The sequence below is a fragment of the Hyposmocoma kahamanoa genome, unplaced genomic scaffold, assembly GCF_003589595.1.
Source record: "Hyposmocoma kahamanoa isolate Upper Pololo Valley unplaced genomic scaffold, ASM358959v1 65, whole genome shotgun sequence".
Classification (NCBI taxonomy): Eukaryota; Metazoa; Arthropoda; class Insecta; order Lepidoptera; family Cosmopterigidae; genus Hyposmocoma; species Hyposmocoma kahamanoa.
Window position 1 is genome coordinate 3,695,588 of NW_020653853.1, and position 14,343 is coordinate 3,709,930.

At 36.5% G+C, this 14,343-nt stretch overlaps 2 protein-coding genes across 2 annotated transcripts in view; one reads left to right on the forward strand and one right to left on the reverse strand.

The window, feature by feature from the left end:
• The window catches only part of LOC113231556, a 6,086-nt gene extending 5,914 nt beyond the window's left edge, over window positions 1–172 (reverse strand). The window contains exon 1 of the mRNA XM_026465882.1: window positions 134–172. Within this exon, the coding sequence (XP_026321667.1) occupies window positions 134–146 (13 nt within the window). The 5' untranslated portion in view covers window positions 147–172. The remainder of the gene's footprint in view (window positions 1–133) is intronic.
• Window positions 173–2,874: 2,702 nt separating this feature from the next.
• On the forward strand, window positions 2,875–7,076 carry LOC113231414 (aladin-like). Its single transcript, XM_026465724.1, has 6 exons — window positions 2,875–2,997; window positions 3,073–3,668; window positions 4,164–4,376; window positions 5,705–5,856; window positions 6,065–6,263; window positions 6,578–7,076. Exons 1-6 carry the CDS (start codon window positions 2,875–2,877, stop codon window positions 6,714–6,716), a joined length of 1,422 nt encoding a protein of 473 aa, XP_026321509.1. The 3' UTR covers window positions 6,717–7,076.
• Window positions 7,077–14,343: the final 7,267 nt, after the last annotated feature.

Below are 14,343 nucleotides of genomic sequence, written 5' to 3' on the forward strand. Positions count from 1 at the left end.
GAATGCTACCAATTTATTCCATATACGAGCGATGAATATGAGACACATGAATTTTCCAACGAACCTATTAAAAAATTCGTGAAAATAATTAATTGTAATAAACATCTTTCTTGTAAATACACTAATAACTTACAGATTGTATGCATTACAGTTGATCTCTAGTTGAGGTTTCTATCACTAAATTTAAGCTGGAAGATAAACTAACAACACTAACTCTCAGACATTACAACTCATCAAATCGATTATCTTTTAATTAAAAACAGTCGAGCAGTGTTTGATAGCTTTGATGGATTTCGATTTCCATGGAAGACATTGATAAAGCGTACGCCTGGTATAATATAGGTATAAGTGCTTTATAACCAATGGTTGGAAAAAGAAGTTCCACATACATAGATACATGTATAGACATAGGTACAAGGAGAATGACCATTCTCGTTACGTTTTTATTCTCTGCTTTAGTAAAAGGTCGGGTTATCTACTGCATTTTTTTACATTACACCATTAGAATTACTTTAAAATCCAACTTCGACTTCCTAGGTCAGTAATTTTGTCTTACGATGCAATAAAACCATTTCCGGAAATCCGGAATTCGAAAAAGTAATTAATTAATATTTTGTGTTGTGTGGAACACCTTTTTTCAACCATCGTTTATACATAAACGTAATAAAAATAATAAGAACTACTACAATCTTTGAGAGATAAATTTAAACAATATAACATTCTTATACTAGCGTCACAGTAAGTATAATGTGTATGTAGTAAAATGTAACTTTTGTTAAGAAGAATATTTTTTTTTTATGAAAAATAGTGACAGACATAACATTAATACGAGGAATAAAAATAAACTAGCTGTTCTTGATAATCGTACTCATAAAGTCACAAATTAATTTAGGGGGAAATGTATACGTTTCTATATTCTATAATAAGTTTCCGGTTGACATTCAAAATTTACCATTCATAAGGTTGAAAACTACCTATAGTAAAAGAATTGTTTATGACGAGACGAACAAGTCGTGTGCCTTTTTTATAACATTATGGCGGTACGAACAAGTCGTGCGCCTGATGGTAAGTGACACTCCTGTCTATAACAGTTGCAGTACCACTCAGAGCTTTAAATCGCAACGATCTGACGGACACTGCTGCTGCGCCCGTCGCCCTGAGACATAAGTTGATAAGTTCCATGTGCCTGTAATTTCACCAGCACCCTTACGCTTCAAAACCGGAACGCAGTAATGCTCACATTACCGCTTGGCGGCAGAAATAGGTAAGGTGGCAATACTTTTCTGGATGAACACTTTCACGAGGAGGTCTACTGCTACTCTTTGTACTTACTTTGTTATTGTCAATTTCTATACTACCTGCGTTGCAAATAAATGAAATAATTGTGAATTGCGACTTTCAAAAATTCGACAAGAAAGTTATGCCACTTCTCACACAAATCTGTGCCAATCGTTCCATAGATTGGTATTTTTAAGTAAAAATAAATATTATGTGTATTTCCAAACCGTTAAATTGCAGGAGAATTAAAAATAAAACAAAAAAAAGATAATAATGCACAATATCTACATGTAGTTGAATATTATTACAATTCGAACATACAAGCAATATATCTCCCAAAAACCATCACCTGGAAAAGCAAAGAATCAATTACCCTACTGTCACATTGCACGCTCTACATAAATCTTGGAACGCTGCAGTAAATTTTGTCTACTACCCTATTGGTAGAGTCCTATTCTTACTCGGAGCCGATATTCGGTCTTTTTTTAAGAAAACACTCTCATTGTGTGAAAAATGCAGTTCTCTATCCAATTGGTCATTGTCACTTATTATTCAATATTAAATTACATTTTTATACACTGACTTCGACGTATATCGAAGGCAGTACATGCCATTCATATAAAAGCATCAAAAGTGACTACAGAACACAGAAAATTTAAAATATGACATACCAATCCTCCTAAGGCCATTATATAACTATTGTTAACTGTCAACAATTTTTTGAAACTGAGTTCTTCAAGGTATTGAAAATTATTATGAATTATAAATATCCTCATCTTACTTATCATATTTTGTCAGTCTTGGTCACCTTAATTGGATCGCTTTTTATGTCACCCATGAACACATTTAGTGTGATCCTATCAACAATTTGGCAACCGACATGGAGATAATAAAACAGTAGATTAACCGATTTTTACTGTGACTCGGTCAGACTCTACTTATTATGCTTTGAATACGGCATCGGCACGACGACGGAAAACCTTTTATCTCTGTCTGATTTGAACGACTGTTACCTAGACCCTGAATTTATTGCCTACTTACACAAATCGAAATTGAAATTTAGAATTCTTGCTATGTAAGTTCTTTTTCTCATATTTTAGTAAATTAAAACTCGTTTGTTCGGAAGAATCGACATGCAGTTTAATTACTTAATGTAGGCCTACATTTTGTGATTCTGTTAATGTAAAACATGCCTGAAGAAGTGAACAATACCAACTGATTTTAATGACCTACTAAGATAATTATTTCATTATAAGCGTATAGATATATATTATATACATTAAAGAAGAACGCAACTATGTAAACAAATTCGTCACTTAATGAAAAAATGCCAATTACAATACCAATTTATTATTAACTATTGCTAGAAACCGAATCATAATAGCAACAATAATTGGAGTAATCCTGTACAAAATAGCAAAAATCCGAAGTCTTTAAGAAACTATTATTTATAAACGCGATTTAAAGTTTTCTTTTGTTGGTAGCAATGGTTGTCAGAATCTGACAGTCACACTGACAGTGACAAAACTTGTTTGAAAAATCGATAACCGGCGAATTAAATTTTGTGGCGATAAATAATTTCATTTCTGTGTGAAAATGTCTGCTTTCCACGGATTCCCTGAATTACCAGGACCAGAGGACATGGCCTTTTGCAAGTTAAACGAGGTTTACTGCTGTGCGAATGCACAATATGGAAACATTGGCACTTTTACTCAGACTGTACGTTACTGTTGTAATATTACTGCAAAATCTTGCTTCTAAACGGTATTTAACAAATCATTATGGGTTTTTCAGACGAAAACACACCCTCTAATCAACGTAACTAGGGATGCACACTACCACCGCCCGTCAGACGAAAACATTAACGTGTATTTGGACGTGGAAGATAATTTACTCAAGAAAATGACAAGTGTGTTTGTGCAACAAGGTTTTGTTGAAGCCCTAGGCGTCGCTGCGGATCCTCAAATCAACCGTGATAGTCCTGCACTGGCATTAACAGCGTCTTACTTGTTAAAAATAGCGAATGCCTTCACGACGCTTCGGTACTTCTTGCAGCCGCATTTAAAAGACATAGGTCCTAAAATCGTCGCTAATTACTCTAGGACTAGGAACTGGTGTAATGCGCCTATGAAATGTATGGCATGGCACCCGCACACGACTAAAATTGCAGTAGCTACTGCTGATGATAATGTACGAGTGTATTGCAATGAAGCAGCTTTCGTATCTACATTAAAATGCAAGGCACAAGGACATGTGTCTTCGCTTAGCTGGAGACCCTTCTCAGCTTCTGAGATAGCTGTCGGCTGTGAGCAGGGAGTGATTGTGTGGTCAGTGGATCCCAATTCCATGTTTACAAAGCCTTCGTCAAGCAACGCTGTTGTTTTAAAAAGGTTGGTAATTTGTTGCGTTATTTACATTGATAAAGTTACTTACATGAAGAGGTACTATGCTCTTCCTAAGAGACATACACTCAGCTGTGTGGTGTATATGTATATGGTAATTACTTTGTTAAATAGTTAGATTAAATATAAGTTTTTTTTTAAGTTTAAGTTTCATTGGCTATTGTAGTAACTGTAATCTGTAATACCTTCCTCTTAGTGGATACCCATGCCCTGCAATCAAGTTAAGTGTGCTTATAAATAATGCACTCACTCATAGCCCTGCACTAGGGAAACCCTGTATCGCATTTGCTGGGGCACACTCATAGACAACCTCAAATTACACCCGGGTGTAATGTGTGGTTGTCTAGTTGGGGTGAGTTTTCACAAGAGAAATAAGTTTAGGCCATGTAAATAGGTCCAACGATCGAACCTGGGGCTTCTTTTTTTTATTTAAAACAACTTAGTAACTATAGCTCAAATGAAAAAAAAATACTACTATTTCAGATCTGGTCACAGCCCAGTCACTGATGTGAGCTGGTCTCCAAATGGAGACCTACTGATCAGCTGCAGTGGAGCAGACACCTCTATGCTCATCTGGGATGTAGCTATGGAAGCTGCAGTGCCATTGAAAAGAGTTGCTGGTGGTGGTGTTGTATTTGCTAGGTGGTCTTTAGATGCTGGCAAGGTCTTTGCTGCTACATCTTCTATTATATTCAGGTATAACCTGCTAATTGTTTATTTTTAGTAGTATAGAGTTACTTGCGAAATAGTTTGTCCAGGGATGTACAGTCATATACACAAGATACCTGACCCCCCAAGCCGAGTTGTCGACCTTTTGGTTTTGAGCACAAAAATGTGGAGAAAATTGTGAAAAACAAACTAAATCTTTAACCTGTGAGCAGTAAAATTTATTTTGGTATGGCTCCCTGATCGTCTCATTAGTGAATGACATTTTAAGAAAGTTTTTAAGTGAATTTGATCTTTAACATATGGTTCTTAAATACAGAACACAAATTTCAACCAACTTTAGTAACGCCAATGTGGCCAAACGGTATAAGGATTGCTTTGCAAATTGAGGCAAGCATGGTTCGAGCCACTTTAAAAATAAAATATTGTTTAGCTATGACTATATAATATTGTTTTTTGTTTTTAACATCTGGATAGGTGTAAGGAATTTCGAAGTGTTGTTCATACATAACTATAATTTCTAATTTTAATAATTCCGTTAAGTGCGGCGTGTTAAAACAAGATAGAAAACTTTGAAAGTCACTAAAACTTGCTATTACTTTGAATTAAAACTTAATAGTCAAATAGGAACGAAATGTGGAACAATGCATAATCACAGAAGTCACGATCGTATGCAAACTGCAGAGCGTTTCCGTGATTTCTTCGTCTATCCATACCCACCCTACACTTTATTAATAACATCTACCCACCCACCTTAGGCAATTTGTAGTGAACAAATATTGTGATTTGTCAATGTTAACACTAAAAAGTGAAACAATGCTGTTAAGAATATAATGTTAAAACAAACAGTGCTTGTGGAATCCAACCACAGGTATTGTAACTTGAAACTTGAAAGTTAAATGACGAAATTTTTATTTGGTTTTAATTATGGCTGATTATCTTCAAGCAACGCTCCACTGTATTGCTTACACTATAAAGTTGAAATTTCTTTGTTCAATATGTAAGATGGCTCTCAGAACCAAAAGGTCAGTTTGGGCATGTGACGGGGTCAGGTATCTCATGTATATTACTGTACTGCCGCCTTACCTATTTCTGCCACCAAGCAGTAATGTCAACATTATTGTATTCCGGTTTTGAAGGGTAAGGGTTATGGTGAAATTACAGGCACAAGGGACTTGTCAACTTATGTCTCAGGGTAACAGGCGCAGTGGCACTGCTCCTCAAATCTCTGAGTGGCACTGCAACTGTTACGGACAGGAGTGTAGCTTACAATCAGATGCACGACTAGTTCGTCCCGTCACTTGATATTAAAAAAAGTATTGGCACCTGACAACTGTAGATGTTAATTCAACTTACAGAGTATGGGACACTACGCAATGGACACCAGAACGTTGGGTTGCGCGCGGGTGCCGCGTCGTTGCAGCTTGCTGGGGCCCAAAGGACATTCTACTGTTTGCTGCTAAGGGAGAACCTATGGTGTATTCACTCATTAATACTGGACTTTTAAGCGGTAAGACTTTAAACACGAAGCACTACAGCAAACATACACTGCAACGGAATGACATGGTTATCTAGAAAAATCTAAAGAAAACTCTTACCACAAATGGAGGTCTCGCATAAACACCTTATGGACATCAAAACATCACGCGCGGGTGCCCTCTGTGTTTTTCACGCTTTGTGCCTGCTTGCAATTTTTCATTAACCTAATTGCTCTTCAGGTGCCCAAACAAGCAAGGCTCAGCCAGCTCTGGATGTGACAAAAGTGGAACTACCATCGGGTGATATAGTAGGTGGGCCTATACTCGACATGTGTTGGGACCCTACTGGACGGTACCTGGCTCTTTTATTCGAAGAATCCTATATGATCGCAGTGTTCTGCACTACTCAGCTTATGATGCAGCTAAAGATTAGTCCTTGGTAAGTTGGCTTAAATTGTTGAAGTGTGGTATAGTCCATACCCTAAGATACCTAACCGAGCTTTTAGTTCTGAGAATCTTTGATTCTGTCGTGCAAACGACAAGGCGGCTGCCGTGAACCGATAAATTGTCACGATTTAATGGGAATAGCTAGAAACGACAGTCGTTCAACGATAAAAGAAACGTCCACGACACAGTCACGGCAGATAGTCGTGATATGGGAACAGGCTAGACGCGACAGTCCCATTAAGGAACGCGCCCTAAGATCCTGATTATAGCCCGTTGAATAACTCACCAATTTTCTTTCCATTACAGCTGCTTCATACCAGGCATAGACAACGAGATGCCTCTAACAATGGCGTTCCAACAGAACTTCGCAGACGGTGCTTGCCTCACCATAGCCTGGTCCAGCGGTCGCGTCCAGCACTTCCCCATCATTTACACAGACTACTGACACATAGAGACACCTGATTGCTTTTACATGCCCCTCCAGAGGTACTGAGGCAATGTTTAACGGAAACTGTTAGTGATCGTGACTTGAAAAAAGGAAAATGATGGAGAAGAGAAAATAATTATGTCGTTATTTCTTTCCGACTGAATACCGGCCTGATTAAAATAGGACGCCTCATGTACAGTATCTAATAAAAATCGAGATTTCTTAACACTTCCGCCGCCCTTTAACTAAAACGAGGCTATGTGACAAATGGTCAAATCGACTCATCCGAAGAACAAAGTCCGATGTGATTATTAGCAAAAAGAGAATAAGTACGTTATGAGAATAATTTCGTTATTCAAACTAAGACCTATCTAAAGGTGTTTTGAGAATTTATATATCTTATTTCGTTTCGGAAATATAAAATCGAACAACGGTCGATCTGACATCCACAGCGAAGAAAAACGAACGAAATGTACTATGTCCTGAAAACAAGTAGACTTGCACATAGATCTTTGTTCTACGGATGAGTCGAAATATCCGTTTTAAATAGCATAAGCTCTTTTAAAAACAGTTAAAATTACCCTAACGATGAATAGCCGAAATAACATTAAGCAATTTCAATATACTAAAACTGGTTATGTTTTTTTATGATATCTCAGAAAATTATTTGGCACTTCACCGCGTTCTAGTTAGAGGACAGCAGACTTGAGGAAAATATCGCATCTTCAGTAAAGTGAGGTAAATTTCAAAAAACATTTCAGCCGAGAAATGTAGCAGTAGAGCTCCTTGTGTAAGAGTTCGTCCAAGGAAGTACTGTACCTTACCTATTTCTGCCGCCAAGCAGCAATGTGAGCAATACGCGTTCTGATTTGAAAGGGTAAGGGTGCTGGTGAAATTACAGGAACATAGGACTTGTCAACTTGTATCTCCGGGTGACAGGCGCAGTGGTAGTGCCCCTAAGATCTTTGCGATTAAAATCGCTGAGTGGCATTAGAACTGTTACGGACAGGCATATCGTTTACCACCAGGCGCACGACTTGTTCGTCCCTTTACTTGTTATTATAAATAAAAAAAAGACGTACGTCGCTGGACATAGGCCTCCCCAAAGAACGCCACAACGACGAGTCTTTTGTTGCTTGCATCCAGCGGATGCGATATTGGGATCGATTTTCATGAATATGATCAAGCGATTTTTTAATCGACACATGTCAATGCGATTTTTAAGCGAATCAATTCAAAATTAAGGCGAATCCAATCGTCTAGATGTTATTCATAATTTAAAGAAAAGTCTAATGATTCAGTCAAGTACAGAAACGGAATATAAAGAGGAGGACAATGCTTTGGACATTACGTTACACGACATTATTATTGAAAAGTTCACAATATACATATTATAATGATAATTAAATAATGTAATAAAGGTATTTAATTAAAAAAACAAAAATATAAAATTCTGAAACGATTTTTGTGAGATCGATTCAAAAGCGTACGATCCGATCCGTCGATCGATTCAGAGACATGACCCAAAGAATCGATTCAAAGCAAATAATCTTGCATCCCCAATGCAAAACCCTTTTTTACGATACCAAGTGACGGGACGGATCGTCTGGCGGGTGGTAAACGGCACGCCTGTCCATAGCAGTTGCAGCAAAGATTTCATGGGCACTGCCACTGCGCCCGTCTACCTAAGACATAAGTTGACAAGTCCCATCTCTGTAATTTCACCAGCACCCTTACCCTTCAAAACCGGAACACAGTAATGCTCGCATTACCGTTTGGCGGCAGAAATAGGTAAGGTGATCTTCATCTGGTTTCGGTGCACTTTGTGGTTGGTCTACGCGACGTCTTTCGGTAGACGGTCGCCATTCGAGGTTTCTTTGACCCCATCGGCTATCAATATACACGAATAAAATATATACGAAATAAAATCAATATACACACTGCATATCATAGTTTGATTATGTGATAATGAAGCACCATCATAACCAGTAACCTATCACAAAGTCGATTTTTTTTTCGACATAACGTTTGTTCGAATTTTCATTACACCGAAAACCGAATTATAACGAAACCGTTGTTCTTTCAGGATATGTTGGATGTTTATCGCAAAGACACGATTAGGTTCGGTTAGGTTAGATTTAAAAGAAAAAATATTTTCCTCTCCAAATTACTTTCGAGGTTATGAAAATTCTTGCAAACGTTATTTCTGGAAAATGTCATTTCGAACTACTACTAGGTAACCACATAACCCTATTAATACGGTTCTTGAACTTAGAACAGACGTAACATAACACGAGGAATAATAGTAAACGACCTATTCTTGACCGTCGTCTTCATAAAGTATCATATTCATTGAAGGTGCAATGTATACGCTTCTATAATAAGATTCCAATTGATACTCAAATTTTGCCATTTACGACTTACTGCATATACATATACAACTTCTGCGTACTTGGATGACAAAAATCCGCGGTTTAGCTTTTTCAGATATTCTCGATTTAGGATATTTAAATTAAATATTGTAATGATAAATATACGACGCAAGCACATAGAAAAATTCGTGAGGTCCGTTGGTTCGTTCCGTGGCTTAGTTGGTATAGCGTATGGCACGGTATGCAAGAAGACGTCGGTTCGAATCCGACCGGATCGAAGGAATTTTTTCTGAGTGTTCGATCTTTGTATTAATAATTATAACAAACTAGTGGAGTAATTTCACAAAAAAATAATTGATTATCAATTCAATAAAAATTTAATTAACACAGTGAATAGCGACATCTCTCGCCAGGACTGGTAGCTGTAAAGGTACTAACTGGGTGATAAATCTATCAAAGATTTCTCATAGATGGCGATACGACTAAAAAGTCGTTGAAAGACCAAGTACAAAAACACAACGCAAGCACATAGAAAAATTCGTGAGGTCTGTTGGTTCGTTCCGTGGCTTAGTTGGTATAGCGTCTGGCACGGTATGCAAGAAGACGTCGGTTCGAATCCGACGATTTTTTTCTGAGTGTTCGATTTTTGTATTAATAATTATGATAAATATATTCAAATGTTTGTGTGCAAGGAGCAACCCCTTAAGTTTCTTGCTCATTCGTCTCAGGGGAATCTGCCTTACGAATGAGCCAGTAATGTTTAACCAGTATGACGATTTCTGGTGTAATTTGCTTACATGTGAAATAAAGATTATATTTCACTTTAATTCAGAATAAGTTATGATTGGTTAAATCACAACTCAGGACTGCCTGTACAACCATAACTTTTTTGTTTTTATTAAGTGCTGTAAAGGAACATAATATATTGCACCTTGTCTGTTCTTCTGAATATATTATTAGTATATCATTTTAAAATTATGTCATATTTAGTACCAAGTCAATGACCAATATGCGTCTAAATGAGAAAATATTTTTTTGAGATATGATAAACGTAACTTCTGATAAGTCGTCCACGTTAAATAATTTTAACAGTTTTTAAAAGATAATTTTGTGCTCTTTCCTATGCAGTTAAGAGGGAGCATGCCAAAAAAGTTTTGACGTTGGCTCCGCCCAAATTTGTGACACAAATATATGCCTGAAGTTCGTGTGACATGCGATAGGAGATGTTGAATTTTGCGCATTAAAAGTACCAATTTCGTTTTAGCGGAATAACTCTAAAACTAAAGGGATTAAAAAAAATCCGTAGTGACAGTTGTCGATCATGTATAAATATAATTAATTATCTAATTTTTGTCCTAATAGCCTGTAGCTTTTCTAGGATAAATCGAAAAAATGTGAAAATTTGAGGTCATTTCGTGATTTTTATCTATCGAGGAAACTTTATTGTTTTATGTTTCTGATTAGTGTCTATGCTTGAATATATCGTGTAGTTACTCATACAATATTTTATTTTTAACTTTAAAGTGGATATACCCCTCTAAAATCTAATCGAAGATTAGGAATTTTTCCTCTGCTCCCTCTTAAAAACTGATATTTCACCATTTGTCAGTTAGGCGAGTTTTAGTTAGTGGACAACTAAATTACACTAAGTACAATATTTCTGTACAATTAAAATGTTTTTTCCTTTCTCTGCGTACAATAACGCAAATACTCATATTACCGCACTATGGTGACCCTGTATCGCGGGTGCCATGGACATATACATAGATAACGACAAATTAAATGTTAGAAAACATCACATACGTTGCTATGATCCCAAAGTAACTAACGCACTTGTGTTATGGAAACGGAAACCACGTCGTCACCACAGACACCCGGACCGGAGACAATATCGTCGGCTTAGTGCAAGAAGTAATTAATTTTATATGGCAATTAATGACTTCCTGCAATAAACCGACGATATGGAAAAGTTTTTCTACATTAACCCGGCCGGGTATCGAACCCGGGACTCAAAGATCGTGACATCATGAAAACAGGTGTGCAAGCCATTCGACCACGGAGGTCGTCAATTGCACCCAAACTCACGAGATAAATAAATGTAAACCATACAAATGTTTGTCGCGGCCAGGGAATCGAACCGTGGACTTCTGCGTGCCAGTCCAGCGTGGTAACCGTTCGGCCACGGAGGCAGTTACTATGCTATTCATAGTAGATTTAAATTAAGAACGTTTGTTACTTAAATTTTTATTGAATTGATATTCATTTAATTTAATGTGAAATTACTCCACTAGTTTGTTATAATTATTAATACAAAGATCGAACACGCGGAAAAAATTCTTCGAATCGAACCGACGTCTTCTAGCATATGGTGCCAGACGCTATGCCAACTAAGCCACGGAACGAACCAGCGCACCTCACGAATTTTTCTATGTGCTTGTTGTCCCATCTTTGCATTTGGTTTTTCAACAACTTTTTAGCCGTAGCGCCATCTATGAAAGTATTTCGTCACCTTTACAAGCTACCAGCCCCGGCTAGAGATGTCGCTGTTCACTGTATTTAAATTTTTATTGAATTGATATACTTTATGTAGATTTTTTACAAACACTAAGTTGATTATTTTTAGTTATCTTACTTGTAAAAGTGAACACAAATAGACAACTTTTGTTTAATAATAAACGATGTTCGATTTTTAAACACCAAAAAAATATATCCCTTGTCAATTTTACGCCACCGCACCGGTCCATTAACTATGCGACGCGTTTTGGATTTCGTCAATTTATAATTTAAGGATGCGCGATAAGTGAAAAGAAAATTTAACTTCTTTAATATTTGTAATTAAGTTTTATTTAATCAGGATTTTTCACTACCATATTTCATTATTTTTTGAGAAATTACTCCACTAGTTTGTTATAATTATTATTAATTTTACAGATATTATACAAGTTTGTTACAAGTATTATATTTCTCCAACACTTACTTGTTTATAATAATAATCTCATCTTTTACGGAAATGTTTATTATATATTCAGGGTCGTATTCTAGAACTCTACTCAATGCTCAAGTCAGGATTGCACTGGAAATACGACCCTAATGGCAGGGACTTGACTATGATTTCGAGTGCTTTAAACCATACTCAAATCCTGAGCATTGAGTAGAGTTCTAGAATACGACACTCAGTCAGTTATATAATCTTTTTCGTTATTATTATATTAGGCTACCGTTACACCGTTACCATTCATGCGAGTTCTGACGAAAATGTGTTCGGACGAATACATCGGAAATCCTCGTCAGAACAAGGCGGTTATAAAATGCAAACATTAATTCGAATTATTTATGTAATTAACGTAAACGCCACATCAAAAATAAATACAAAATTGTAATTACTGGTAGTGTTGAGGTCTGTAGCAACTTTCACCCACTTTAGCTAAGAAATATCTCTGTTACGATCATTTTTGTCTCTCATATCCTACAAACACCTGTAAACAAGACTTATCAATTTATCGCTATCGATGGTGAAATAACCAAATCACTCTAAACTCAAAGCACGGAAACACGATGACGTTGTGTCAGTGTTAAACACTGTCATTGAAAAACAGGCGTTTATTTGCTTGGACGAATTTGACAGAACACAATTTCGTCAGAACGCTCATCCATAGTAACCATGGCCTTAGTTATAAAAAGCGTTCAGGGAAAAGCTCCCAGGACACTTAGTTACAATTGTTATGGCCGCTCCCTCGTCGGCTATCGTCAGACAATGTATTGTTTTATCATTGACTTACAAATAAATGGACGACGGGTCTAATACAAAAACCACGAAAAAAATGTCCCAAGTCAACCTATTTAAACGTAGTGACATGTAAAGGAATGTGAAAAAGCTAAAACGTTGAATTTGAATTTTAATGTCATCGCAGTACTGTCTAATTTTGCTTGCTTCGCTGTCAGTCGAACAAACGAAGACTAAAGCGTGAATGACGCTCTGTATACGATTTTAACGCCCTATAAGTTCGGACACTTTTTAACGCGGACCCGACGTCCATATAATTGTAAGTCAATGTGTTTTATGTATTAACGTTCTTGCTTGCTTGCCGTAAAAGCTCCCATGCTTGCTTAAAGATTCTTCGTGGCCATAATATAGACCTCTCTACGAAGCGTAAACCGCGAATAACCTTACAAGACGTTTTACTTAAGGATTTATAAGATTAACACTTCCTTTTTGTTATTAACACAAAAGAAAACAAAAGTTCCTTCGATCCGGCTGACTCTCAAACAATGAGGCGACTAATTCTAAAATTTTGCGACTAGAACCGACTAATTCACGACTTTCTGGGTGCAATCAGATCTAAGCTAAGAGCTGTGGTTCTCGAGATTCAAAAATGGTGCCGCCGAAATAAGCTTATTTCAGCGTGAACAGTAAAACACCTTAATAACTTCAAAACGACGTAACAACTAAATCTATTTTTTTAAGACTAGAACCGACTAAATCACGACTTTTTTTAGTGTAATCTGATCTAAGCTAGGTGTTGTGGTTCTCGAGATTGAGAAATGGTGCCGCTGGAATAAGCTTATTCCAGAGTGTACAGTAGAACACGCTTATAATTTTTGAACGGCGGACCGACTGAATCTAGTTTGTTGTGGCGACTTTTTTGTTCTGGCTAGTGAAATTTCTATAACTCGACCATAGTCACGCTGGAATAAGGCACGCTTTTGATCCAAGATTCAGAATATTCAAAGGAGTAATAACTCACCTGAGCACTTACATGGATATTCACACATTCCTTGTCGCCTCAATATTCTTGAAAGCGCTTGTGACAAAAACTTAAAACCGAGAAAATAATGTTATCAATAAAGAAACTAAATTAAAAAAATATACGTCATACCTTATTACCTAGGCAAAATAAAAATAGTAACAGATCGTGGTGGCGGCACAGTAGCAAATTAAGAACAGTCGATCGAAAGATCGACAATATATATAATATCATTGTACCGTAACAAGAAATTGTTACGGTACAATGGTATGTCAACGTAAGTAGGATTACAATCTAGTACAGAACTTTGAAATATCATATTTAACTCCCACTCATGTAATGTGATTGTCATTTGTTGCCCATATAAATAAATAAGTTATACAGTATTTTGCCCGGTTTTTAATTAATCAATAGTTATTTCCTGTTGTCCTACTTGTAATTTAATTGGTGTTACACTATAATATATTTTAGTTCTTTTAAATAAATTTTTATTGAATTGATATTCAATTATTTTTTGTGAAATTACTC

Coding starts and splice junctions, on each gene's coding strand:
- LOC113231414 (XM_026465724.1), top strand. CDS start 2,875: ATGTCTGCTTTCCACGGATTCCCTGAATTACCAGGACCAGAGGACATG. Junction 2,998..3,072: donor TTGGCACTTTTACTCAGACT/GTACGTTACTGT, acceptor TGGGTTTTTCAG/ACGAAAACACACCCTCTAAT. Junction 6,264..6,577: donor CAGCTAAAGATTAGTCCTTG/GTAAGTTGGCTT, acceptor TTTCCATTACAG/CTGCTTCATACCAGGCATAG.